The sequence below is a fragment of the Archocentrus centrarchus genome, chromosome 5, assembly GCF_007364275.1.
Source record: "Archocentrus centrarchus isolate MPI-CPG fArcCen1 chromosome 5, fArcCen1, whole genome shotgun sequence".
Classification (NCBI taxonomy): Eukaryota; Metazoa; Chordata; class Actinopteri; order Cichliformes; family Cichlidae; genus Archocentrus; species Archocentrus centrarchus.
Window position 1 is genome coordinate 18462866 of NC_044350.1, and position 27016 is coordinate 18489881.

General features: G+C 40.6%; 1 protein-coding gene across 3 annotated transcripts in view; it reads right to left on the bottom strand.

Moving 5' to 3' along the window:
- celsr2 (cadherin, EGF LAG seven-pass G-type receptor 2) overlaps window positions 1-27016 on the bottom strand; it is a 78255-nt gene that overhangs the window by 36001 nt on the left and 15238 nt on the right. For all 3 annotated transcript variants that reach the window (XM_030730435.1, XM_030730434.1, XM_030730433.1), the window contains exons 2-3: window positions 14928-15629; window positions 912-1134 (exon numbers count right to left, since the gene is read on the bottom strand). In XM_030730435.1, the coding sequence (XP_030586295.1) occupies window positions 912-1134; window positions 14928-15629 (925 nt within the window). The remainder of the gene's footprint in view (window positions 1-911; window positions 1135-14927; window positions 15630-27016) is intronic.

Below are 27016 nucleotides of genomic sequence, written 5' to 3' on the forward strand. Positions count from 1 at the left end.
AATATGCAAGATGTAGTGGATGTTTTTTGTAGTGCTTTTTTCATACACATGCTAAAGATCTAAGAAAAGTGTTTTTTATAAATGTCGCTGAACAGACCCTGTGAGACTAATTTGTGATTTGGGGATTTTAAATCGTTTACCTGACTTGACTACATTTACATTTTTATCTAGAAATATTACCTCTTCTAGTAATGTGATTACTTCTTTCTAACAACAGGGAAAGAAAGCCAGGAACTGTGACCCCCCCCAAAACAAACAAACAAACAAACAAACAAACAAACAAACCAACAAACAAACCAACAAACAAACAAAAACTGCAGAACAATTCTAAAAATTGAATTTAAAAGGGTGGTTAAGTCTAAGTAATGCTGTTGCACATTTTCCAGCCTCCTAGTCTTTGCCTTGGTGAGGGGAGACTGTGCTAAAATAGGCCAGCTGCTGACTCACAGCTCATAGTGACCAGTGACACTGACTGTAATAAGATCAGACTCACTCTTGGCAGTTGGATTAACATCCTCATGTTATGCAGGGCTCCTCTCCCAAAGCCTAGCTCCTTTAGGTCACCTTCTTTCTAACATTTACTTCTCAGACTGAATGCCTGTGCAGAGCACACAGGCCAAACATAAAGTATGTTTGAGCAGTGGTTCTGTATTCACAGCATATACTCTGATGTTAAAGTGGCTCTACAGGAGATGGCTGTTGTTCAGTGAGCCCATTACTGCTATTAAACACCATTATGGTTATATAAATGTGAGGTGGGGGAGCACACTTCAGTGGAGGTGAGAGCTGGTGAGTATGCATACAGACACAGGGTGTGGGGGTGGATGAAGAGTGAATCACAGAGCTATGGTGCAGAGCAGGTGGCGCAGGTGAGCTGGAGCTGGTTGCAGGGAGGAGGACGAAAAGCTTACGTGAGAGAGAGGGTGAAGTGAAAGCGCTGGCGGAGGCCCTTAAAGGTCAGGAAGGAGTGCGGGGGAAAGTTTCGTGTGGTCATCTCACAGTAGGGCTTCTCGTAGCCTCCCAGTGGACACTCGCACTTGAAGCCACCAACCAGCAGGTTCACACAGGTGCCCCCATTTTTGCAGACTCCTGGTGCACAGCGGCCTGAGCGGGACGACAGCTCGCAGCGCTCACCTGGAGATGGATAGAAAAAGGAAAGTGGAGGGAAATGAAAATTCATATCTTGTGACAAGTAGGCATACCATCTGGGACGCCACAGTGCTGTATGGGTTTTTTCCTGTCATTGCAACTTTTCTATATAAGCCATTACACAAGTGTAACACCTCATATCAGCTCATAAATACCCCTTACAAAGAAACATATTCACTGAAAAATAAATGAAAAACACTGTTTACAAAGTATATCAGAGGAAATCATGAACACTGGCTTCTCTTTGATAGTGCCTGCAGTTTCAGTCTCTCTTTCCTCTGTGTCACACCCAGCATGACTCCCTCTGCTCCCTCTGGGAATAAGGCTGCAGTTTGTGCTGAATTATATTCAGCAGAACGACACGATGGCTGAAAAGCAGTGAGCTGGAAGTGCATTCAGACTCTGAAGCCGCCAAACAAATGACTGCAGTTTCTGCCGCAGACTGAGGTGCCTAATGGTGATCATTCCCTGCTTTTTCACACCTTCCAGACACTTGGTGAGTTCATGACTTGAAATTAAAAAACGTGCTTACCTTTGAAAATCTAATTTATAGAAAGTCCTCTCCAAAATAAGCCATTTTGATTCACTGGGGTTTGGCAAAATTTTATAGTGGGTTGCTTCAGGATGAGTGTGTCAGGCAAACCAAAACACTACACACACCATCGACCACAGGGCTGAAGCAAGACATCAACTAATCAATAAACTGATCAATAGAAAATAACTCAACAGCAATGCTGACAATCAATAAAGTAATTTCCAAAGTAAAAATAAAACAAAGTTAATATTTTTGTTGGTTTTAGGACTTAGAGAGTTTACCTGCTTTGTTAAATGGAGTTTCATTAGGGCAAAATTTTGTGATTAACAAATTATCATGAAAAAGTCAAATGTATAGATTTTTCCTAAGTAAGCAAGCTCAGACTCAACGAGTATACTGCACATGGACTGAGCCTACTTACGTATGTAGTCATGGAAGCAAAGGTCCATTCCTAGCCAGGAAAAACTATAGTTCATGGATTAACTGAGAGTCTAATCAATGATGACATAATTGTTAGTTGCAGTCCCAGATCTACAGAGCTGAACTGTGAGGGGCTACAGGTCACATGGGGCCAGTAAAGGGACACTTGAACTGTGATCAATGTGAAGGGAAGGAGCAGGGTAGCAGTGGGACAGCGACAGACAGTATATTGTGTCTCCGTGAACAAGTCTTCATCCTTCTCTGCCGTGCTGTCCCTCTCGCATGTGCCATTTGTCTAGCTCTTCGGAACGGGAGGCTGCAGCGGTTGCTGAGGCGAGACTGCTCGCTCTCCCATGGGTGAGCAGGAATTTGTGTCAAAGCCACTAAGCCACTAAGTGTGGAAGACTTCCGCTGCGTGCAGCACTACTGTAACACTGGCACACACACAGCTCACATCTTTATCCAGCACCACTGATACACAGGCCTTTTATTTACTCTTTGACTATTAATCACTCCATTCACAGTCCACAGAAAGCTCACTTCTTTGTTTTATTGCTGTTCAGTCTCAGGAAATTCAGACGCTGCCTAAACATTTATTGATTAACAGAGAAGAGGCACATTCAGAAGGCAGAGATTAATGTTGAGAAACAACATTTTGGGCCCATTTTTAGCCGATATATATGCTTTCCCAACACAATTTGATTCATCTATTTAGCTAGATCTCAGATTTAATGACTGATTTTTAAGAAAACACTCAACATATTATACCAGCTGAATTTATTCAAAGTTTCTTTTTCATAATAATGAATTCAGTGATTAGAGTACTCAAATCTTATACTTAAGTGAAAGTGTCAATAGCTCAGTGTAAAAATACAAATAAATTTTCTATATTTACAGTTGTTGTCAGATTTTTACATACACTCATGAACATGAATGTCAGGGTAGTTTTGAGCTTTTACTGATTTCTTTGAACTGTTCTTTTCCCAGGGTGGAATGACTGTACAGAATACATATTTAATGAAACAAGAATTGGGTGCACAAGTTTGAGTTGACTTTGGATTTTTTTCTAATCCACACAGGGTCAAAAGTATACATACAAGTTCAAATATATACAAAAACTCATTTAAATCTTTTAATAAGTGGTGCTGAAGATTCTACCATGTCTTTTAACTTGACAAGGCCAAGGCCTACTAAGGTCTTATTAGGGTCCATGATTGACTACAACTGGTAGTTTCTCTTTGCTACCATGACAAGGATTTGTTTGACAGCACTCATTGGACTGACCAATACTCAGAACAATGGGGAACTCCAAGGAGCTCGGTGAAGATTTGATAAGCAGAACTGTAAATTTACACAAGTTGGGAAGGTCTCTCGGAGCCATTTCTAAACAATTGCAGATTCCAAGATCATCAGTTCAAACAATTGTACATAAGCACAAGTTATTTGGATGACACCACTTTGCCAAAATCTGAAGGAAGACCCAAACTGTCACCCTCAGGTGAGAGGAAATTGGTTAGGATGTTCAGGAACAACCCAGAAATAACCAAGGCTCAAACCTGCCATGAACTGGAATCTGCTGGAACACCAGCATCACTGTCCACAGTGAAGCGAATTTTACATCTCCATGGACTGAGAGGGTGCTGACCAAGAAAGAAGCCCTGTTCCAAAATCGACACCTTCAAGCTCGACTGAAATTTGCAGCTGCCCACATGGACAAACCAAATGCCTTCTGGAGAAAAGTTTTATGGTCACACGAGACAAAGATTGAGCTAATTGGCCACAATGACAGGAGGGATGTGTGGAGGAGTAAAAGTGAGGCTTTCAAACCTAAGACCAACCTGGACCAACTGTCAAGTATGGTGGTGGTAGCATCATGCTCTGGGGCTGTTTTGCTGCCAGTGGTACTGGTACACTGCACAAAGTGGATGGAACCATGGAGAAGGAGGACTACCTCCAAAAACTTCAACTTCACTTCAAACTAAGCGCTAGATGGCTGAAACTTGGACACAGTTGCAGGGTTCTAAAAGGACAGCAATCCCAAACACATCAAAACTGGTTTTGGAATGAAATATCCAGCTTGAATTATGCCAGAAGCTTGTTAATTGCTACCAAAAGTGTCTGGCCAAGGTACAACTTGGAGGGACATTTAACCAAATATAATTGAGCTTGTACAATCATTCCACCCTGGAAAAAGAACAGTTCAAAGAATTCATTAAAAGCCCAAAAAAAACCCTGACATTCATGCCCAGTGATGATGAGTAGATGAAAACGTCTGACCACAACTGTAAAATCCAGTCCCAGAGTTGTTGAAAAGTAAAATTACTGCAACTTATTTTATTATCTATGCACAAGCATTTACATGTAAGTATAGCCTTCAATTGCTGTAATTAGTCGAGCCGTTTGGTATCAGAACTGGGGCTCAGGGCCCTTCAAAGGGTTGCAGAATAAATGTGAAGGCTAACGGGGAAGTTCACAGGGAAAACAAATTCCTAATTTACTCAATTTACTTTCTTTTACTCAAACATTGAGTAGCCGTGGAGTAAAAGGAATATAGAGTGTCATGAAATGGAAAAAATAAGTAAAATACCTCAAAATTGGGCAACAGTGTATTTTCTCACCACTACTGTACTTCTTACTTGCACTGACAAACTGTCTTTAGCTCGAACCATCACTGAGCACTTTATAAGCACACTCTCTCTTGAAGTGGTAGAAAGTCAGAATCTGTCAGGGTGCTCTGTTCCAGATGGAGAGAAGCCTAACAGCCGCTCCACCCTGTCATCCTGCAACTATTAGCTGTCATGTTCTTACTGATGCTTCCTGATGACAAACAGCCACTGCTGGCCGGCCAGCCAGCTGTAAAATAAAACCTTCCTGTTACACTGCTGGCTACCTTGTTATTAATTCAGCAACTTGCTGTAGGCAATAGTTTCTTTAAGCACTCACTGCGGTCAAACACAGCATTGGCAGACAGAGCTACACTGAAGAAAAGTCCCAGAGGTTTTCTTTGCTGTAGAAAAACACATTATTCAGAACATTTTGGTGGCAATTTGTTGAGATGAGTCTCACTGATCTGAGGTAAAATGCCTCTTAGTATTCACTTGCTCCCTGTGGAGGTGCCTCCACCACAGGTGCTCCGATCAGCAGCTTTCTGTTGCCAGGTGAGCGGCACAGTGGGGCAGGGATGGGCTCACAGTCACAATTCCACACAATGTCCCGATCAATAATTCAGACACGTCTCCTCTGCTCTGTTTACGCACCGCCCTAAGTCCAATCCAGTGCCCACACTCTCTGTTTGCTGCCGGCATGAATCATTAAGCAGCAAATTGAAGAGACACCTCAGAGATCGTGCTTTTATTTAGACAGGAGGAAACACTGGGCTCCTTCATTTTCTGCTTTTGGTTAATACATCTAAATATTTACATTATATAGTCTTTATTTATTATTGACAAGCCTTGTAGATAAGCTTTTCTGCTAATAATTATAATCAAACTTTATAGATAAAATAGGCACACATCACTTTCGCAACATCAAAGTGTAAAAATGAACTAAAAGCTTAAAAGCAAATAGCATCATAGAATACAAAATAGGATATTAACACCTCTGCCTTTTTTTCCTGATTTATGTTTTCATGTTTTTCTCTGATAATTTATCTGCAAAATGGGTTTAAAGTATTTCCAGATAGTCATAAATCCCACAGGATCTTCGCACTGAGAGACAACCAAAAAACTAAATGTGCCCCTGAAAAACAAACATGACAAAATAACCTAATAATTGTGTGGCTATCTCAGTAAACAACACCTACTCCTTATGGCTGAGATTTACTCTCCTGGTACACAAAAACAACATTAAGCCGCACTTTATCTGAGAACAATTAGCAATAAAAATGCATATTTGATCACTTTCTTTTGTTGGATAAAGTTTAAAACTGAATGTTTGCATGGCAAGCATGATGACATGGAAAGTGTAAATACATTAAAAAACATATCTGGTTGTAGTACAACCCTGCATCGCCCTTGTGTGCAAACCGCTCCTGCAGGGGATGTTTCCTCAGGGACCTTAAAGCTGGGTGTTTCCGAGCTGCTAGGTAACAGAAGAGCATCAGCACTCCTCCTCAGTGAAACGGGAGCAGGTGGGTGGATCCCTCCGGACACACCGAAAATGCAAAACTCAGAGAAACTGAGAGTAAAATCCGCTATCAGAGTACAAACAGGAATCCTGTCTGTAACAGGGAGGAGGTCAGAGTGATATGCAAAGTGCTTCGGCTAAAGCAAGCAACCACTCGGGAACAATGAGATAAAGTGATCGATAACTCAACAGATACATGACCTCTGGCTGTATCTGTCATCTGGGTACGTACACACACACCTCTCACACAGAGATAAGATCAGTAAGCATCTCTATGTCCCTTCATTTTCTTTCACGTCCCAACTGTCTGCTATCAATTAAAGCAAAAATTAACTGAATTTTTAAGGTCATTGTATCCCTGTTCTTTTTATATTTAAAAAAAAAAAAAAGGGATTCCAGTGGGCAAACCACATAAAGAAACAGAAACTAAGGGTGAGGTGTTTATGTGTTGTGCATCTCTCTACAACACTGACTGCTAAATAAAGACAAAAGGTCCACAGTGAGGTAGTTAGACCTGAGAAAAAGAGAGCAGTGGAGTCGGTTCAGGGAATCTGTATCGACTGACGCCCAGAGCTAATGTATGTTTATCAGGAGAGGAAAAAGCAAGGCTGTTACATCTTTACACAACAACATGCAAATGATGTGATTTTTAAAAAAAAATAGCCCATGTGTCTGGTAACATTCTTATTCATGCAGTCTCTCAGAGGAAAATCCTAGTGGCTTTCAGCGGTTGGCAGGAGTTCATTTCAGACACTAGTGTGTGGTGATTTATAAATGGGAGTGTGAATATTTTTCTTGCAAACCATGTCTGCACATTAAAAGCCCACAAATGCATTCTCAATAGCTGAGTGAATTAGCAAAGAGAGAAAATAAAAAAAAATCCCATCACAGGGGGGTGGAGGTCAGCAGTTAGCTCCTGAATGATCAACACAAACGCATCCAGGATTCCTACTATAAGTCACATTCACACAGAGAGACAGAGTGTTTGAAAAGAGGAGCATCCCTCCTGCTGGGTGGTTTAAGAGAACCATGTGTGAGAGCTAAAGCAAGATAACAGAGCCAAATCATTCACTCCATACTTCTGAAAAACAACAACGATGATGGCTGTTATATGCTTTTTTTTTTTCTTCCATTTTCTGTCCTGCCACCATCTGGTGACGCCTACAGTCCAACAGTTGCCCAGCACGCACGCACATGCACCATTAACACATAAACCTTGCACAGATTGTCCATCCACCTTTCTTTACACACATAATCACAACTATACAGCACTTAGCCACCCACCTGAAACAGACAGGGTGAGCAATTTAACACACACACCCACACCCACACCCACACACACACACACACACACACACACACACACACACACACACACACACACAGAGAGAGCCCCATCAAAGGTAGAAACTGATGAACAGCAGCAGGAGTCGAACAGAGGAAAATACATCATGTATAACCTGCCTAAAAGACTTTGTTTGATCAAACAGATTAAGACAGACAGCTTAAACTGTAAAATGCTGCATCATATTCAGATAGCTTTCTTCATCGGGGTCTAACCCTCATCAACTGATGCAAATGAATGTAGCTAACTGTGGACAAAAATACGCCCACTTCACCCACTCACATATTCACTCCCTCTCTGCTGATTCACACTAAAAGCACCTGCGGTACAGCTCCAACACCCACAACTGTGCAAGAATAAGTAAGTGCCACTCAAACTGGACTCCGAGCGACCCGGCCCACACACTCAAATGCCGACACTATTTGAGTTTTTGTAAGCAGCTGTAGGTGAAAAAAAAATCTTTCATTGTTTGATGAGGAACAATGGAAGCAATGCCATTACTGAGAGCACAAAGACACCAGTAGGATTTTCAGCAGTTCTCCAGTTCAGCTCTTTTTTTTTTTTTTCCTTTTTCGTTTTCAAGCAGAGGCCTTTTCAAGCAGATCTTAGTCAAAGCAGTCATCTTTGGGCTGATCAGGAAGTGAAGTGGTCCTTTATCAGGTCTGTGTTCTTGATTACACAGCTGCTACTCATCTGCACATAAACTAATCAGCTCCAGAAAAGAAAAAAACCCTGTCTCTTACTTAAAAATCATCTCTTCAGTAAGTAAAGAATAAATATGTAATGATGTACTTTCTTTATTTTATTTACACCCCTTCACGGAATATTTATGAGATATTTTAATACTTAATAAAATATTTACAGTAGTTTTAAATAGTTGTAAGGGCATTTTCTACTCCTGTATGTGAAATAGAGAATAAAGAGAAAAAAAAAAATCATGTGTGCCTTCATAATTTGTATTATTGCGTTTTTATGAATCCTATTTATTAACGATATGTGTTATATCACTTAGATTTATTTCATGTATTTATGAATAAATATATACTTAATACATAACAACTAACAAACTCCTGAAAAATGAATCCAGAGCATTTAATCCTTACACTTCCGTGTTGAAATTTCCAACTTTATAACAGAAGTTAACGTGTTAACACCTCGGTACGTTTTTAGCCTTTATAGCTAACTTGCCCTTCACAATAACTTTGAAGGGGGTAAACATTTTTATAACTAATCTGTTCAAACTGTATTAATAATTAAAAGGTCTGCATTTGTTAAAGGCGGGGCTGTTTTGAGTGACAAGTGGATGGCAGCACAGGTGCTAGCTTTGCTAGGCTTCACCTGTGCTAACTGAACTAGACCTGTCGCCCATGGAACATGGCTATCTGCATGTTTAATTTCACTCTTAGACCATCTGAGAAGTCAGTGCTTCAGTTTCAGTGAGTGAAATTCACCACACTGATACATGCCCATGCTACAGTATTGGCCTGTGATTTTTTTTTCGGGGGGGGGGGGGGGGGGGGGTGTTGAGAGGTTACTAGGCAACATAATGACTTCATAATCACTTATGCATAATTAAAGTTTTCTGGATATAAATGACATGTTTACTGATATGAAATTAAAATGACAAAATGATTTTCTAATGCCAAGTTTGGTCTGCAGGCAAACAAACTAAACTAAAAGTCTTATGTAATATATTAACATGTTACACTAACTAGCAGGTATCCGGGTCTATGCACACATACAGTATAATCTATGAATGCATCTTAATAAAGGAGCCTCTGGATTGGCTTTGTGGCTCTCCCTTTCCCCTTCCCTTATCTTTCCGTTCATCTGCCCTCCTGCACTATGTTGGCCCATGCGGTGTTGTACTGTCTGGCCGCTGTTGGGTCCTGGCTAGAGCCCCAGGCACTGGTGGAAACCTTCCTGCATGTTTCTGGCTCGGCATACAGGTGTCCACTGCTTCTTGGCCTCTGCTGTAGATTGCAGCCACTTGGGGTCTCTGGGCTCATGTGGTCTTATTGCTGCTCTGTGTTATGATGTTTCTGGTGATATTGATGAGACTGGGGGTTTCCTCAAAACTGCCTGGTTTTGTTTCGGCTTGTTTCATTATTCTTGTTTGGGTGTCTGGTTGCCGGGTTTCACTGAAGTGCATTTTGCTGGTGACTTCCATAATGAGTCAAGTTAACCACTTTTGATTTGGGAAAGATCACATGCATGTCCTCACATGTCTGCACAGATGCGTGTTAGGGCTGCAATGATTCGTCGACATAATCGATGATGTCGGCTAAAAAAATTAGTAGACGTGGAATTTTAATGCCGATGTGTCATATTCTAAAACCACGTACATGATTTTGTAACTGCAGTACACTACAGGAAGGAAAATTGATACAGACTGTTGAAGGTGTGGGAGCATTTCACAGGAAACAAAAATAAAGTTGAATGCAGACTGTGCAAAGCAGAGCTTTCCTTCTGCGGCAGCATCACTGCGTGAGCGTTTAAAATGACGGCACCCTGTACGTTTTAGAGCGTTAGTGTGTGGCATTGATGCCCTTAATGTGTGTACAGTAATGTTTCTGTTAGTTTACAAGGTCTCACAGATTATGTTTGCTAAGTGGCACCATTTCACTTATGTTAGCTAATCAGTGAAGGACAATAGGAGCAGTTATGTCGGCTCCTATTTGTTTTCTTGCATTAATATCAGCGTTCATTCTGAATAGTAAACTTCTTCGTGAACTGAATCGTCTGTAAACTTCTCAGTTGTTTTAGAAAAATCTTTTTGATTTAATTCGAAGCCTTATTTGAATTTTTGGACATAGGCCATTTTTAACTTCATAATATTGCATTATATTTTCATTTAAAAAAAATTGCATTCACTTTTTGTTTATTTGATATGTATTTTGATGGTCATATTAATATTAAAAATGCATTTAATTAGTTTCAAAATTTTTATGGGTCATTATTTTAATTGTGAGAAGAGACAAGGTGATATTCACAGGTGGGCAGGCTTGAACAGGTGAGAAAAGATTGAAATAATTGCTGACTCATCGATAAAATTATTGACAGATTATTAAACTACCAAAATAATCTTTAGTTGCAGCCCTAATGCAAACATGCGTGCGCACACACACACACACACACACACACACACACACACACACACACACACACACACACACACACACACACACACACACACAACACAAAACAAACAAACAAACAAGCAAAAAACGGGCTAATGATGTATAGAAAGAATACCAGGTGACGGGTACTCCAGTTTCTTCCCACAGTCCAAAGACATGCAGTTAGTGGGGTTAGGTTAACTGGTCATTCTAGCATAAGCTCATAATTTCATAAACACCACACTTTTGTCCAAATGTTTTAACCAGATGGTGACAGATGCTCAAAGCTTTAAATAAGTTTCCATGAACCAATGGGTGACAGCAAGATTAAGTCCATCTTTTATATACAGTCTTTATACAGTCTCAGTATTACAGTTACTCAGTGTTTACACATAGCTTCTTACATTAAATTATAATTGTTGACAAATAAAGTGCAAATATATACATTATTCTGTGTTATAAACAAGTCAAGTGATAAACAGAGGGAGTTAAAATGCAACTCTGTAATCATAAATATATGATCATGGGGCTTCAAAGACAAGATGAAACTTTAAATTGCATTAAAAAGTCATAATTTGACCCACTTAACCTCTCAACAAAAAGATAGGGTAACTATCCCAATATTCATACTGTATTAATTAACATATTTTAACTCTCGCTCTCTTTAAACTCCTTTTCAACTTCCCCCTTTTCCCCTTAACTATAAACCGAATGAGCAGACACTCCTTTAACCCTCTGAAGACGTGAATAATTTTCAGAGCAACGAATGAATTACAATTCCTGCAACTGCTTCACCATTCTGCTGCCAACAGTAATAAATTAATCCTTCATTATCACTGGAAATGGAAGCTTCTGTCCTCTCTGTTTCGACATTGTGAGCACTTTGTGATGCTTTTTTGTTAAGCCGTGGGGTATTTCACAGCCAGGGGACATGCTCCATCTGTAGCCATCTATATTTAATAATTTCTTTCCCTTGTGCCACTCAGGGCTCCAGTGCTCTTGTTTTTTTATGCCTGAAAAACAGTCGACACACAGTAAACACCATGTTTAATGTCCCCACTCTCAAAAATATGAGTGAGCTTGTTATATCATCGCTTTTCCTGTTCCTTAGATCTTAGCTTTGACACCGTCCACTGCTGCAGCACAGGGTGAACTCTTGAGCGTAGGTGTGAATGTATGTAGCTATACAGCTCATTCAGTGTCTGTGACAAATAGACAAGCAGTCCAAAATTCAGCAAAAAGAAGCCAAAACAAGATCTCTCTTTTTGTTTAAATGCAGTCCAATAAGTGAGCCAGAGGACACACACACTGGTTCTAAAAACACGCAGCTGTGTAGAAGTTTATCGGCTCATGTTTGCTCGTTTACTTCTGCTGTGACTTACTGCAACGGGGATAAATCAAATCAATAAGTCATCACTCAGCTTGTGTCTGCCGAGCTGGTCATTAGTGCAGTGGACAGTCTGTGCTTATCAAGAGCCGAGGAAGGGAGTGAAAGGGACAGATGTAGACATTAAAGCCCCCGTGGGAGTTTGTGAAGAGAGAAGCAGACATATGAACAGCTTGGCAGAAATTGCTCCGCTTCACTTTCTAGTGGCACTGAGCACTTGAAGACAGGTGTTTTTCAGCAGGAATTCATGGAGCCTGAAAGTGACAGTTTGCTAAAACCTCATTTCTCCACACACCAAAACGGTGTGAAGCTGACATCTAAAGTTTAGAGGGTTTTTATATTACGATATTTTATAAGGAATGGATTTATCTGTGTGTCCATCCATCCATTGTCTTAACTTTTTATTTTACTTAAGGTTGCTGGAAAGGTGGAGCCTATCCCAGCAAAAAAGGCAGAGTAGACCCCATACAGGGTCAACACAGATACACAGACAAACACACCTGGGCTGTGCCATGTCATATTGTCCACAATAATGCTGGTATAAATTTTGATGTGATATAAAAAAATGTCATATCGCAAGAGAAATTACTGATATGTTACATGGTGGAAAAGCATGACTTTAAGCAGTGGTTAAAAAGTTCGACCAAAGATACAACTTCCCAGGTAGAAAATATTTTTCGCTTTTATTATGTGACAATATTTCGCAACTCCTGATGAGTATTATTATTATTGTTAAAGTAAAGTGTTCGGCAGTTATTTTATACTTAAAATGTCCAGGGGAAAAAAACTGCTTAGGCTACTTTTGTGCTTACAGTTGACTTATACTGTGTCACTGAATATAATGCTGTGTCATTATTATTGCAGTATAATGGTGCTGCTGCTGGCACTTGGATTCAATAGAGTCACACTTCAAATTAGGAAAGAAGGATGGAAAATGCCCTTCATTTATTTACAGGTAGAAATGCTGCTGCTTACAAGCATCAGTAAAACGTTCTTTGCTTCTTTTTTTCTATATTTTCAGTAATATCAGCATCGCAAATTTTTTGAAATATTGTGATATAATTTTGAGGCTATATCGCCCACCCCTAAAACACACACTCAGACAACTTAGTTAACCTAATATGTGTGTCGATAGACTGCGAGAGGAAGCTCAAATGCCAAGAAAGAACCCACACAGGCACAGGGAGAACGTGCAATCTCCACATAAAAAACCCACTAACCACTGCACCAACATGCCACCCTGGTTTGCTTTTCCAAGTTTGTTTTTCTGTTATAAGCTACAAATCCAAACAGTAAATGTTAAAAAAAAAAAAAGTCTGTTCATACTTCTCTGTTCATTTTATAAACTATCTGTACACAGCAATACAAGAACACTGTGGTTTGTTTATATCCGTCTCCTTTTGCATCATCAGCTGCTGGTGCTTGGATGCAGTTTTAGCTCCTGCCTTTCATTACAACATCTAGACAGCCATAAATTGCACATATGAGAACCTTTTAAATAGTTAGTTTAAATAGTGGATTATCCTTTTACCCATTAATTGAACTATGATGCATTCAACTAGATTCAGACATTCACTCGGTGCCAATATATCCACATTATTTTCAGTGAATTTCTTGTATTTGATGCTTGAAGATTTCTTTACCCTTCGCTCAGTTCTCTCATGCTGCCACGCTTTTCCAGTTCATGGGAGCCTATCCCAGACACTGGGTGAGAGGTGGAGTATACCCTGGACAGGCTAACCACTTACCATCACACCAACAGCCACTTTAGGATCACCAATGAACCTGACAAGCAGGTTTTTAGACAGCTTCAGACCTAGAACCTTCTTGCTGGGAAGTGACCAATGTACCACTGTGCTGGTAAATGGCCTGTAACTTATAGCACCTTTTTACTCTTACCTTGCTCTCTCTCAAAGCACTTTCAACACTGCAATCCACAGACACAACTTTAAAACTTGTGCACACATGCAAACCCAGATGGATGCATCAGGAAATATTTGGGGTTCTGTACTGAACCACAAACCTTCTGAATAGTAGGCAATTAAAAGAAAAGAGACCTTCTTGCTTTTGTCAGCAGCCATTGTGAAAATGGCTACCATTTTTTTAAATTTAACCTTTATTTATACAGGCAGTCCTATTGAGACTCAGTGTCTCATTTGCAAGAGAGACCTGTTTCCAAAACAAATGACTTAATCAAAAAAGTAAAAGAGTATAAAAGATTTTATGTACCAATTTTGGTAACTGTATCCATTTATGAGCAATTTTCCTGTAATGTTTAGTTATCCGCTGCACTGTGAGCCCTCTGGAGACTATATAACTAAAATACAGCCAGAAAAATTGATAGTTAACAACAAGAAATGAGAAGCTAAGATATTTTCTCCAAAATGACTCTAAATTTGGAGTGTTACACGTGTGTTATCAGGCAGTTAAAAGCATTGCCATCTCACTCCTTCAGTTGGGGCTTTTCTGTGTAGAAAGTTTCTCTCTGTGCATGTGTGGGTTTCCTGTGGCTGCTGCAGCTTCCTCCCACAGTCCAAATACTGTGAATGGTGGTCTGTCTCCCTATGTTAACCCTGTGATGGAGCGACGACCATGAAAAAGACCAGGGTGAACCCCGCCTCTCACCCCATGGACAGCTCAGATGGGCTCCAGGCCCATGAGTTATATAAGCAGTTAAGAAAATGTCACACACAGAAGACATGAAAGCTGGCCCCAAACTGACAGCTACTTCTGCATATGCCTACTAACATGTACGCACCATAATTCAATAAATGAATTAATAAAATTATGACATAAGACATAAGAGTGACTTAAAAACAGTTCTCATTGTGTTAAATGAAGACTCACCTGTGTAGTCCTCAAAGCACTCGCAAGTGTAGCCTCCCTCTCTGCTGCGGCACACACCGTGGGGCCCACACGGTTTAGAGTAGCACAGGTCGATCTCGGTCTCGCAGTAGTCCCCCGTGAAGCCAGTGGGACAGCGACAGCGCAGCCCGGCGATGGGGTGGATGGGTCTGAACAGGATGGTATCGGATGCAACAAACGGCGCCAGGCTGTCAAACTTTAGCACCGACACACACTTCATGTAGTTCTCACAGGGCTCGCGCAGGCAGATGTTGTCATCAAAAGGAAGAACCTCCTGGGAGGAAATTTGAGCGAGAAGGCTGCGGTTCAAATACAATCTCTCTTGGAGTTCCTCCGAGCCAAAAAACTCCCCAGTTTCAACCCCCCTGCCAGGCCTGTCGCCTCCGTGATCGAGCCCACCAGGACGCTGGTGTCCCTCCCCAAACACAGGCACGGCCACAGACAAGCTGACGTTGAGGATGCGAGCGCTGACGTCTGTGTCATCTTGGATGTTGAAGATGACAACGTCTTCAGGGGCAGCGGACAGGACCCGGGCCACACCATCTAAGAACTGAGAAAGCAGCAGGGACAGGAAATGCTCCTGGGAGGTGTTGGCCAGCCGTAACGTGATACTGTTGGACAGCATTTCATCTGTGATGATGGTGACTTGGAGCAGGCACTGAGCTGAGACTGAGTGGACACCATCTGAGAAAGAAAGGAGAAAAAGAACATTTAAAAAATGGCAATTTTAGAACTTTTTTAGCACATGTCTTGAAACCAAGTGGAAACCTCCAGGGCTGAAAAATGAAGCCAGTGCAGAAATGGTAAAAACTGAGGCTGAGGCTGGCTCCAAGAATGAGCGAGTGTCTCCATAGACTTCAATTTTAAAATGCCAAAATAAAAGACATTAAAAAGCACACAAAAACAGGTTTGGCCTCTTTAGCTACTTTCCTCATTCATGGCAGCTGAGTAGGGGGTGAACCTTTATATTAGTAACCTGCATAAACTGTATTTGGGAGTAAAGTCATGCATTACAAGGGTTGCTTTGAGCGACAGGTGGCTGCTGATTTGGTCACTATCTGCCTGCTAGGCCTCACTTCTGCAAATTGAAGCCACTGAGCTGGACCTCTGGAGCATGCTTGTGGTGTTGGTGCTTTCTGGAGCATTTTAACTGTCGTTATGTGAAAAATATTATAGTTTGCTATGCAGTTAATTGAGCTACCAGCCCATCCAAAAATTCTGTGCTCCATTTTTTTTTCCCAGTAATTGAAATTCATGCATTATTTTATTTATATGTTACCTGCACTAATGATCAGATATATGTGTCTGCATGATACATCTATATAGTCTATGATGTGGATTACTAATGAACATAGCACTCCACCTTCTCATCCAAACATGGTTGTTTGTTGCTCTAAAAAATCATGTTGACGGCCAAAACGCTGTACTCAAGGCTTCCAAACGGTAGCCAATGCAACAGTGATGGGGATGATTGTGAAGTGCTGGTGTGTGGGATGGATGAAGATGGCTGAATGTACTCCAGGTTTTATGTCACGTTGTCACTAAAAATCTTTAAAACATTCAAACCAAAGATGCATTAGTCGATCTGTGCCTCTCAGGCTCAGCTTATTGGTCTTCCTAATCACACAAATATGAAAGCACACGCCATAAAAAATGCACTTTCATTTAGGAAATAATGCATTTTTAAAGCAGCTGGATGCAGTCAGTGCGGGACTAAAGTTATTCAGAGGAAAGTAAATACTGTATTTGTCGGGGGACTATTTTCAGACATGGATTAACAGTTGGTGCTGCAGTGTTTGCAAAAAGCAGGCCTGTATACGTAGGAGTGACTCACAAGTGCCAGTGTTCACAGTAACATAGGAATGTTGCAGCTAACTAATGTCTTTTAAATCGTTTTCAGATAACGACGAATCTCTGAAATACAGAGAAATTATAATAATAATAAACACTCCTAGACTTTCTGGCACACACACATGTTCGAGATGCCATCATAATATCATTTAAATCACAGGATGTTTTCATCCTCCAAACATATTATAAAAATCTAAACTTGAGTCTCATCAGCTGTAACAGCAGGACAGATGAAGGTAGATGGAGGTGAATGGTAGTGAGTTTATACAGCTGCTCCTATAAAGTCTGGTCAGTGTTAAACACGGTGTAGAAGCATCTTTTGTAATGCTAAGAATGGTGGAATAAAACAAAGACGGGGGCTACAATAATGTACAAATTGATGTTTTGATGAATATTATAATAATAACACCTTTTTTACTTGTTCTTGGCTCAGATGGGTGTTTTTCTAGTTTTGTGCCAGAGTAGATAAGAGACGAATGCCAAGACGAAGACAGAACAAGTGTATGTTTTCTTTCAATACATTCCAACTTTCTAATCAGCAATTTCACGCCTGCATTCACAGCTCATTCTTTGCTTTCTTTGTCCGGAAGCAGTGATGCTACTTCATTATACATGCCATACTGAAAGCCCCAAGTCTCAAATTCACCACTTACAGCATTTCTCAGCTCAGCAGATCTCTTGTACCTCTCTTAAACCAGATCCTTGTAGCGTTTAATCACCCGCAAAGTTAAAATTGTCAGCTCTGAATGCAGTGTTTACATTCCTGCTATTGTACATGAAGTCTTGACTGTACAGTTCACAAATTTGTGTTAGGTCTTTACTCCCGAAGTCCAGTTTTTTTAAATATAGACATTATATTGCATCATATTAGGCCACAGCCAGCATTTACACTGACTTCTGACTTTGCTGAGCTTATCTTCTTGGCTTTCATTTTCCACTGTGAGCCTATTTATAATAAAATAAAACTGCTTATCAGCAAGTATGAGCTGAACAGTAAGAGTCAGAGCACTGCTCACTGAGGAGTAAAATTATAATGAAAACAGCCTCGATGTAAGGAGCACACGGGGAAGTCCAGGCTAACAAGCACAAAACCTTCATTTTGTTTTCTGTTACAGTTTCAACGTTGCTCCAAATCCAGTCGATAGAGAACGTCTAAGACAAATGTACTTCTTAAGCTGGACCACTTGGCTTTCTGCCCAGTGACAAATAGCCAAAGTCACCCCACGGTTACACAACAAACAGTTTGCGTTGCATTAGTCTAAACCTAATTTACCTAATTTATTTCTGCTGCATTTAGGATCAGTTGGGATGTTAGGTTTGACACATCTTTTGCTTTATCATCATAAATATGAATTGATATAATGCTTTTACAATGTTTAAAGACATTAAGCTTTACATTCTCCTTTTCACTTTTTATACCAATAAATAATTTAAAAATGCTTTAAAAAATCAGTGGCAGCAGCAAAAGAAGCATGTCCATGCCCTTTTTAGTGGTTCTTCTAATCAAAATAGTTTCGAATTTAAGCATTTTAGAGCGATAAGGTTGAAAGTTTGTGTGTCTTAATTAATCCTAAGTGGCTTTTGATGAAATGCCACTACTGCAGCCACAATAATCACAGAATAATACCATAATCTGTATTTGATTATTTTGAATCAGTCTATTTAAAGACTGAAATGTTATTATTTTCCAAGAGGAAGCTTACATCAATCCACCTTTTAAAACTACAGAGACTTACTTTGAGGTCATGGCGAGAGACCACTGTCATTTTGTCTACCTAGCTGGACTTCTGGAGCCTCGAGAGCAAGCACAAAGCAGGCTTAATCAAATCAAATGTGTCACTAAAACAAGCCTCGGCCTCTCCCTCCAAAATAATCAATGGGACGCTTTGTTTGGGGTGTCTGGACGCCAGCCAGAGAGCAGAACCTGTGAGCAGAACTCACACAAATAGCACTGCCCAAAGTTACCAGATCCCTGTTTTGGCACCAGACAAGTTTAAACACAGAGTGCCAAGGGGAGGGGGGAGGAGGAGGAGGTGGAGGAGGAGGGTGGGATGAGGAAGAGTGCGAGGGGGGGGGCTCATAGAGGAAGTGAGACAGAGAAGCATGTTTGACACGGCTTTAATCCTTCAGCTTTCACTCAAGCGCTTCCAGCACTGTAATAATAAAGGGCCTCAGCAGAGGAAGTGCGGGAAATAAATCAAAGGCCAAAAACAAGCAGGGTCGCTCCTAATTCACACTTTACTGTAAACACACACACACACACACACACCTCTCACACACACACACCTGTGTACACAAGGAAATGTTCGCATATAGGAGTAGAGATCATAATAAAGAGAACACAAAGCCAGATTGGATCAGACTCTCTTCTTTTAGAGAAAACTAATTTGAAGCAAAAGCTACAAGCAGCAACTTTTTTCATTACTGTCACATTTCCAGTTATTTTCATAAATCACCGTTTAATCATTTAAGGCAGAATTTCCAACCTGGTGGCTGGAAAAGTTAAAAATGAGGTGTCACAAAATAATGGACCTGCTATTTCAATGTATTTGGGGCTGAAACCAGTGACTTTAATGACACACAAACTTACACAAGCTGCTTGTAGTAATCACGTTCAGCTGCTACAATCTGTCTCTGGAATTACTTTTTGATAACTTTATCTCACAACATGTTGATTTTTTACCTAGTAATTTTAGAAAATGGTAGAAACATTTTCTAAAGATTAATTTCTTTTTTTTTTCCACAGTTGAAAATATAAAGACTTGATTTCCTCATTCATTTAATCATCAAATATTTACACATGCGAACCTGGAGCCAGAGAATTTGGGGTGTTTGGGGTTGGGGTGTCTTTTAAATGATTGCTTATTTTCTGTACTTGCACAGTGATGCAATTATTGTTAGAGCAAAACATTTGTAAAAAATTAGTATGTTTCACTTTTGTGACTATTACACACATTTAAACAGTGACCTTAATGATCTTGAGGATTGTCACAGTACAACTTCATTAATCACATAACAAAAAGGCTCTCAGACACACAAACTTAGACTAATGTCTTAATGTAATCCTGTTCAGCTGCCACAGTCTGTCTCTTTATCTAATATAATTCACTGAGTTGTGTCCTCTCACTTTCCTCGGGCCTCTTTTTTGAATAGAAATGTCTCTCTGAGCCTATTTTCATACATTAAATGGTAAATGGACTGGTTCTTATATAGCACTGTTCTACTCGGGGACTCAAAGCTCTTTATACAACATGCCTCATTGACCCATTCATTCAAGCAATATTTTTTTTCGACACCTAAGTGCTTTCTATCTAACATTCACACACATTTACATTCCGATAAACACATCGGAGAGCCACTTGGGGTTCAGTATCTTGTCCAGGGATACTTTGGCATGCAGACTGGTGACCTGCTCATCTTAACCTCGGACCATGTTCAAAGAATCAAACCGGGATCTTTTCTCAAATGTAGCACATAAATGGAGATTCTTTGTCTTCTTACTACTGAAAATACTCAGTTTGCTTTCTGCCTCCTGCATGCTGCCTGAGCAGAGCTTGCAGGAGGCAGAACACATGATGTCCACTTGCTGGCTGTGAATCCTCCAAAAAATTAAGTGCTTTACTCTGACATGAGTGCAAAAGGATATCTGGGGAGCTGGCAGGTTTGAGCCCCATTCACACTAGAAAACAAAACAAAACACTAACAAGCACTAACATTTGGCAACTATGTTCAGTAACAGTTATGGAAATGTGCTGGTTTCAGGCCCGATTCACAGGTAGACATTAGGGTTGTTGCCTCCACTGATAACTTCTGCAACTCTTTGTCAGTTCCACCATTAAATCTATTTAGCAGTTGTTCAGTTGATGTTAAGTTAACAGTCCGAACATCCAGCAAGCATCCAAGCTGTTATCTATGCTTTGCTAAGGAAGGGATGTCTTCTTGGTGCTTTCAGCTGCTCCTTTGATTCCCAGTGGGTTGCCACAGCGGATGGATCTGCATGTCTGTTTTGGCACAGAGCTTACACTGGATGGCCTTCGTGATCAAAGTCTTCAGGCCTGGGACCAGCACTGAGTGCACTAACTTGTGACCCACTGAGGCTGGGTTCGTGTCAAAAGGTAGGAATGTGACTCACCAAAAAACAAAACCAGACAACAGAACACAAATTCTCCTGGCTACAGGGAGGGAGTCAATCTACTTAGTTTTAAAAAGGCATTAAGGAGCTTAGTGTTATTAATTTGGCCTTGGACACCCTGTTATTTGTCACTGTTAATCATTTTTCTTGATTGAAACAGTAAATTATTCTGCAGTGTTTTCTTGTTGTCGCGTGCAAAGTTTGAGGGTAAACTTACTACTCTCAACATTGGAAGTTGTACACATAAAGGAGTAGTAAAATGTATGGTAAAGCAATGGAGTTATTACACTTTCTCATAGCATTTTACAAACTGTAGGCACACATAATAACCTAAATTAGAAAACAACAATCCATTTAATCTATTCAAACCATATAATAACTGATACTCTGCAGCAACAGTTGCCAAAACAACACAGCTCTCAGTGAACTGGGACTCTTAAAGGTTAGGCCATGTATGAGGAGAGACATCACCTTAATTATGTCCTCTGCCAATTCGCATTCTTGGAAGGGGGACTCAGGCAGCGCTCCAGAGGTAGACGCAGCGCTGGGAAACTGAGTGCGAGGAGAATCTCCTCTGAAAGGAACCAGACCATCCTTCAAAGAGGTCATTCTCCATGGAAGGATACTCTGCTCAAGGAACGGAGGGCAAGCGAAGCACTTTGGGCCAAAAAGGAGGAAAAGAGAGATGCTTAGTTGGTAACGAGATGAGTTGCCAGCTCTGAAGTGTGACACTGCTTTCAGCCCACAGCTCCAACCCCTCTGGGCCTCTGGGTGCCAGGAATGCTCTCAGCTAGGAAGTGGCGCCAGGGAAAAGATTAAACACACACTGTTGCTGCAGCACTGCCAAGGCTGTGTACAGCATTGTGCGTGTTTATGTGTGTGTGTGTATGTGGGTGGTGGTGAGCTACACGTCAATACAGGCAGAGATGTTACATTGAAACAGTGGAGGTTTAGTCATCACAGAATCCGTGAATTTACAGAAAACAGCACGACTTGTTGCATTTATAATCAAAGAAGTGCACAGATTTTGATGCATTTATTGCTTTTGAGTGAAAGGTTAGAAAAGCACAGACACTGTTAAAATCTGAATCGTCTGCATTGTAAACAAAGTCATTGTGAAGGTAAGGACTCACTTTTTCTAACATAAAATCCAGCATATCATCAGAGCGAAATACATCTCCAGTAATAAAGAGGAGAATATAAACAAGCTGTCTCATTATGATTTACAAGGAAAGGCCTCTCAGAGATGCAGACAGACCTCATTTGACTGTAGGTTGAGGACTCGAAGCCCAGAACATAAATTATCAGCCAGGAGGTTGCAGAAGGGAGATGCACAGCCTTGCATTTGTGAAATATTAACAAAGCCCAGGTTTAATGTTGAGAAAAATTATGAACGGTAAATACATCACTGACAAGATGTTATATGGACACAAAGAAGCTTTAGGATGGAGTGTTTGATATAAGGAAACATATACTCAAACCAGGGTATATAGATTTTTTTTAAAGCCTACTCTGGGGCTGGGATAATAAACTGCTGAGAGAGAGGTCAAGGCAGAGAGAGAGAGAGAGAGAGAGAACAAATCAGTGAGACTGGTCTAATTAGACCACAAAGTTGCCATCAAATCTCCCAGCTGAATCCCAGAAAATGTCAACAAAGTCATGGTGGATAAAGATCAGAAAGACTCTGTGACCAAGTTACTGAGGACAGAGACATCAGCCAGCATCATGACACTAACCCAGGCCCTCTGCCTCTGAGCCTCCCCTGAAGTGACATTTTATCAGTTATTTACACTCCTCTCTTTATGCTGGAAGATTTTATTTGGGGTTTGTCTGTGCAGGAGAAAAAAATGTTAAGGTGATTCTGATTCAAATCCACAACTAAGGACACGTGAGCTGCGTCTCACTTGAAGAACATGAATGTACTTCACTGGAAAAAAAAAAAAAAATGACACAGCAGGTGTCACCTTCAGCTAGCAGGCAAAACCTCTACCTCTTACAAAAGCTGACATGGTCTAGAGAAGATTAACTGTTTCTGTGCAGGTTTATGCTGCCAGCCTCACAGAGACAAAACCTAATGGTGCATCAAGCCATTTCTAATTAACTAAAACCAGGAAGTGGTCCCCGAAGGGCTTAGCAAGCAGTTCAGCTGAGGTTTGATGTTTCACTTCCACACAATGGAGAAATGGCTAGCAAATTTCCATAACAATGTCACCACATATACACTCATATGTCTTAGTATACTCATCATAGTGTGAGACTGTAACAGCCAACACAGTGTTACAAATATACAGCCAAGAAGAACAGACAGTGAAGTTTAAGTCTGGTCTTCATTCTACATACATATCATTTTATATTATACTACATGGACAAAAGTATTGGGCCACACCTTTTCATCTTTGAATTCAAGTGTTTTCAGTCCCATTGCCACAGCTGTATAAAGTCAAGCACTTTGCCATGCAGTCTGGCTTTACAACATTTTTGGATGGTTCTAAAGAGTTCACCAAACTCGAGTGTAGTACTGTAATAGGATGCCGCTGCTGTAACAAGTCAGTTCATGAAATTTCTTCCCTCCTAGATATTCCACCATCAACTGTAAGTGGTATTATTGCAAAGTGGAAATGTTTAGAAACACAGAAACCACGTAAAATTACAGAGCGGGGTCACCGAGTGCTGAGGCGTATAGTGTGCAAAAGTCACCAATACTGCTGACTCCAAACCTCCTCTGGCATTAATACCAGCACAAAAACTGTGCACCAGGAGCTTCATGGCATGCGTTTCCATGGCTGAGCAGCTCCTGTAGGTGTAATAAGTAGGCGGCCCAATGCTTTAGTAGGTATATCATGTATATATTTATAAATGTAGTCTATGTATATATTTACCAGGGGCTTACAGACAACCTGAACACACAACACCATCTGTGGTCACATGACTTTAAAAGTTCACAGTAATTTGCTAACCTTATCATAAAGTAACTGTACATTGGATAGTGGGACACTATAAACTAAGGACAGCTGAATGTGTCTTTTGGATTGTAGCCCATAAATGAAATTGCTCTGAAAATGCAGATTTTTCAGGATGAATTGCAGTGGTATTTTACTGTTTATTTAAACCTTTTTTTTCTTTCTTTTTTAGTTGTTTAGGATAGCAACATCAATCAGCTGATTGATCCACCACTTTAAGACTGAAATATCTGAAAGATGAATCTCTGTTTAACTGAGTGCACATATTCACATTTCCAAGGAACTTTCCTCAAGCGCCTTTTGGGGTCGAAACTGTCTCAACGACATTCCAGCTGAATCCATGTTATTTTTGCTTTTTCTTCCATTGCATACATATATCTTCCTTTTTCTGTCTATTATTTTGTTACTGTTGTTACCTGCTCCACCCTAATGTGCTTCAGCTGCATCTGATTGTCTCCCCTGTGTATTTAAGCTATGTGTTTTCCCTGAGTTTCCTCCCATATCATCCATCCATCCATCCATCCATTCGCTTCCGCTCATCCTGTTCAGGGTCGCGGGGGGGGCTGGAGCCTAACCCAGCTGTCATAGGGCGAGAGGCGGGGTACACCCTGAACAGGTCGCCAGCCTGTTGCAGGGCCAACACAGAGACAAACAACCTTTCACACGCACATTCATGCTCTCATTCACACCTATGGGCAATTTAGTGTAGCACGGTGGCGCAGTGGTTAGCACTGCTGCCTCACAGTTAGAATAACATCTGGAAGGCCTGGGTTCGATTCCACCTTGGCCCAGGCCTCTCCCTCTCTCTGTGTGGAGTTTGCATGTTCTCCCCGTGCTTGCGTGGGTTTCCTCCGGGTACTCCGGTTTCCTCCCACATTCCAAAGACATGCACTTACTGGGGTTAGGTTAATTGGCTTAATTGGCTCCCATATCATCTCATATATATATTGTTATTGTTCAGCATTTTTCATGTGATGGTCTCCTTGTGTTCTGACTCTTTGTCTTTGCCTGCTCCTCTTAGTTTTGTTTGCTTGGTGAGATTGATCACCTGTGGACCATACCCCTCTTTACCTCAGTTAAGTCTGAGAAATTTGACCTGATCTGCAAAGCTATGCCATCGATCTTACACATTTACCTCAGGTTGAATTATAATAATTTTAATGAACCCTTGACTTCTCATTTAGTGGTATCACCAAGTTAAAAATTGAAGTTCTCCAGTGCTTTGGGTTATTAATAAATGCATGCTAAACTAATAATATTTCCACCTCAGTTGTACTTTGTGTTTGGCGCTAATTAGTAAATGTTAAATGTTAGATCTATTCATACTTAGTACTGTCCTGAAATATGGACATGGTTTACATTATGTCAGGACTGTAGGTGTTACTCACTCTTGCTCAGAGCAACTTTAGAAGCGCAGATGCCACACACACACACACACACATACATGTGTTAAACACTAATGCACAGGTTAAACACTGAGCCAATGAAAACACCTTCTGGTTACAGTGGGGATGGGAAACACATTAGACCTGCTATAAAAACAGCATTTATCATCATGACAGTGGAGAGCTGATAAATAATAGCACTCAAACAGCTCTCTCAAACAGCCATTCATCACATGTCTAATGATAGCACCCAAAGAAGGTCTCACTCAAGTACAACTGCATTTAATCTATGACCTGGAGAGGTTGATGCCACCTCAGAGGCGGCTGTGTGTTTCGCTGCAGAACTGTGTCATGTTGGGGGGGGAACCTCCGGGTAAGAAGGTAATGAGGTCGAGCAAAGCCCGTTTTAGTTGTTCAGAATCAGCGTACTAGAGTATGTGCAGCACGCACTGAGTACTCAGTAGATCAAAGAGCACAAAGCCGGGGTCCCATTTCCGAGATCAGCAGGGAGAGCATAAATTAAAAATCACTTCGGAAGGATAAGGCCTGCAAATGTCTTTGCAGTTCACAGGCTTCACAGCTCCGACCAGCGAGTCGCTCTGCAAACTTACAGGTTTTTAATGAGTTTATGATCTGAAAGTATTGAGCATGCAGAGCATTGCAATCTGTTTGGCTGTTTGTTCAAGAGGGACTAATGAGCTCTTGGCTTGAATTCATCACCCTGATAAGGATGAACCTTAGAGCTGTTGCACAGCTTAGAAGAAGTGAAGCTATTCACTGAGTTTAAATATTTAACAGTCGATTGTGTGATCAGAGACGCAGAAATAACCAATTAGACAAGGATTTAATCAAACATTGGCCATATTACTCATTCAAAATCTAGGGGTTTTGAATAAAAATATACAGTATATTTGCATGAAATCCTTAATATTTAGTAGTACAAGTGTGACATAACTTTGTCATATGTTTGCATAAATATGAATGAAGTACTGTAACAATGATGTACAAAAAAAGGGGGAAATAAGGGCCATAGGTCTGTTTTTATTTGAATACTCAAGAAAAGGCAAAAATAAATAAAAAATATATATAAAAGCAAAAGTATACTATTCTCCAATACAATTCAGATGTTGCATAATACTGATCAGTTGTGTTTCATGTTTTGCACAACATGTCCCAGAAAGTCCATGTTCGTGTCTGTCTTATTGTTACTGACCCATCTGCTCCAACCTTTGGAGCTGTCTTAAAGTTAAAAGTGAAGAATTTTTATTTCTAACTTTCAATTTCAATGCCATTCAGTTTTATTTATATAGCATCAAATTGTCGCAACACCAGTGGCCAGTCCATTAAATGGACTGGTACGTATATTGTGCTTTTCTACTCAAGTTGAGCACTCACTTTTTAGCTAAATCTAGCTGCTTTTGTCTAACATTCACACACAGTCTGATGGATGCATCGGGGGCAACTCAGTATTCAGCATCTTGCCTAAAGATGCTTTGACGTACAGCCAATGATCAATCCACCAACCTGATTGGTAAACGACCTGCTCTAGCATTTGAGCTCTGAGCATTTGAACTGCTCAGAGAAAACCCCAACAATTAGATGATCCCCTATGAGAAGAAAAAAAAAAAACTGCCCTTTTCACAGGAAGAAACCACCTGCAGAACCAGGCTCAGGAAGGGGCAGCCATCTGCCACCACCTGTTTGGGTGGTGGTAGGGTGGGGGTGTTGGGATTAAAAGGTGAG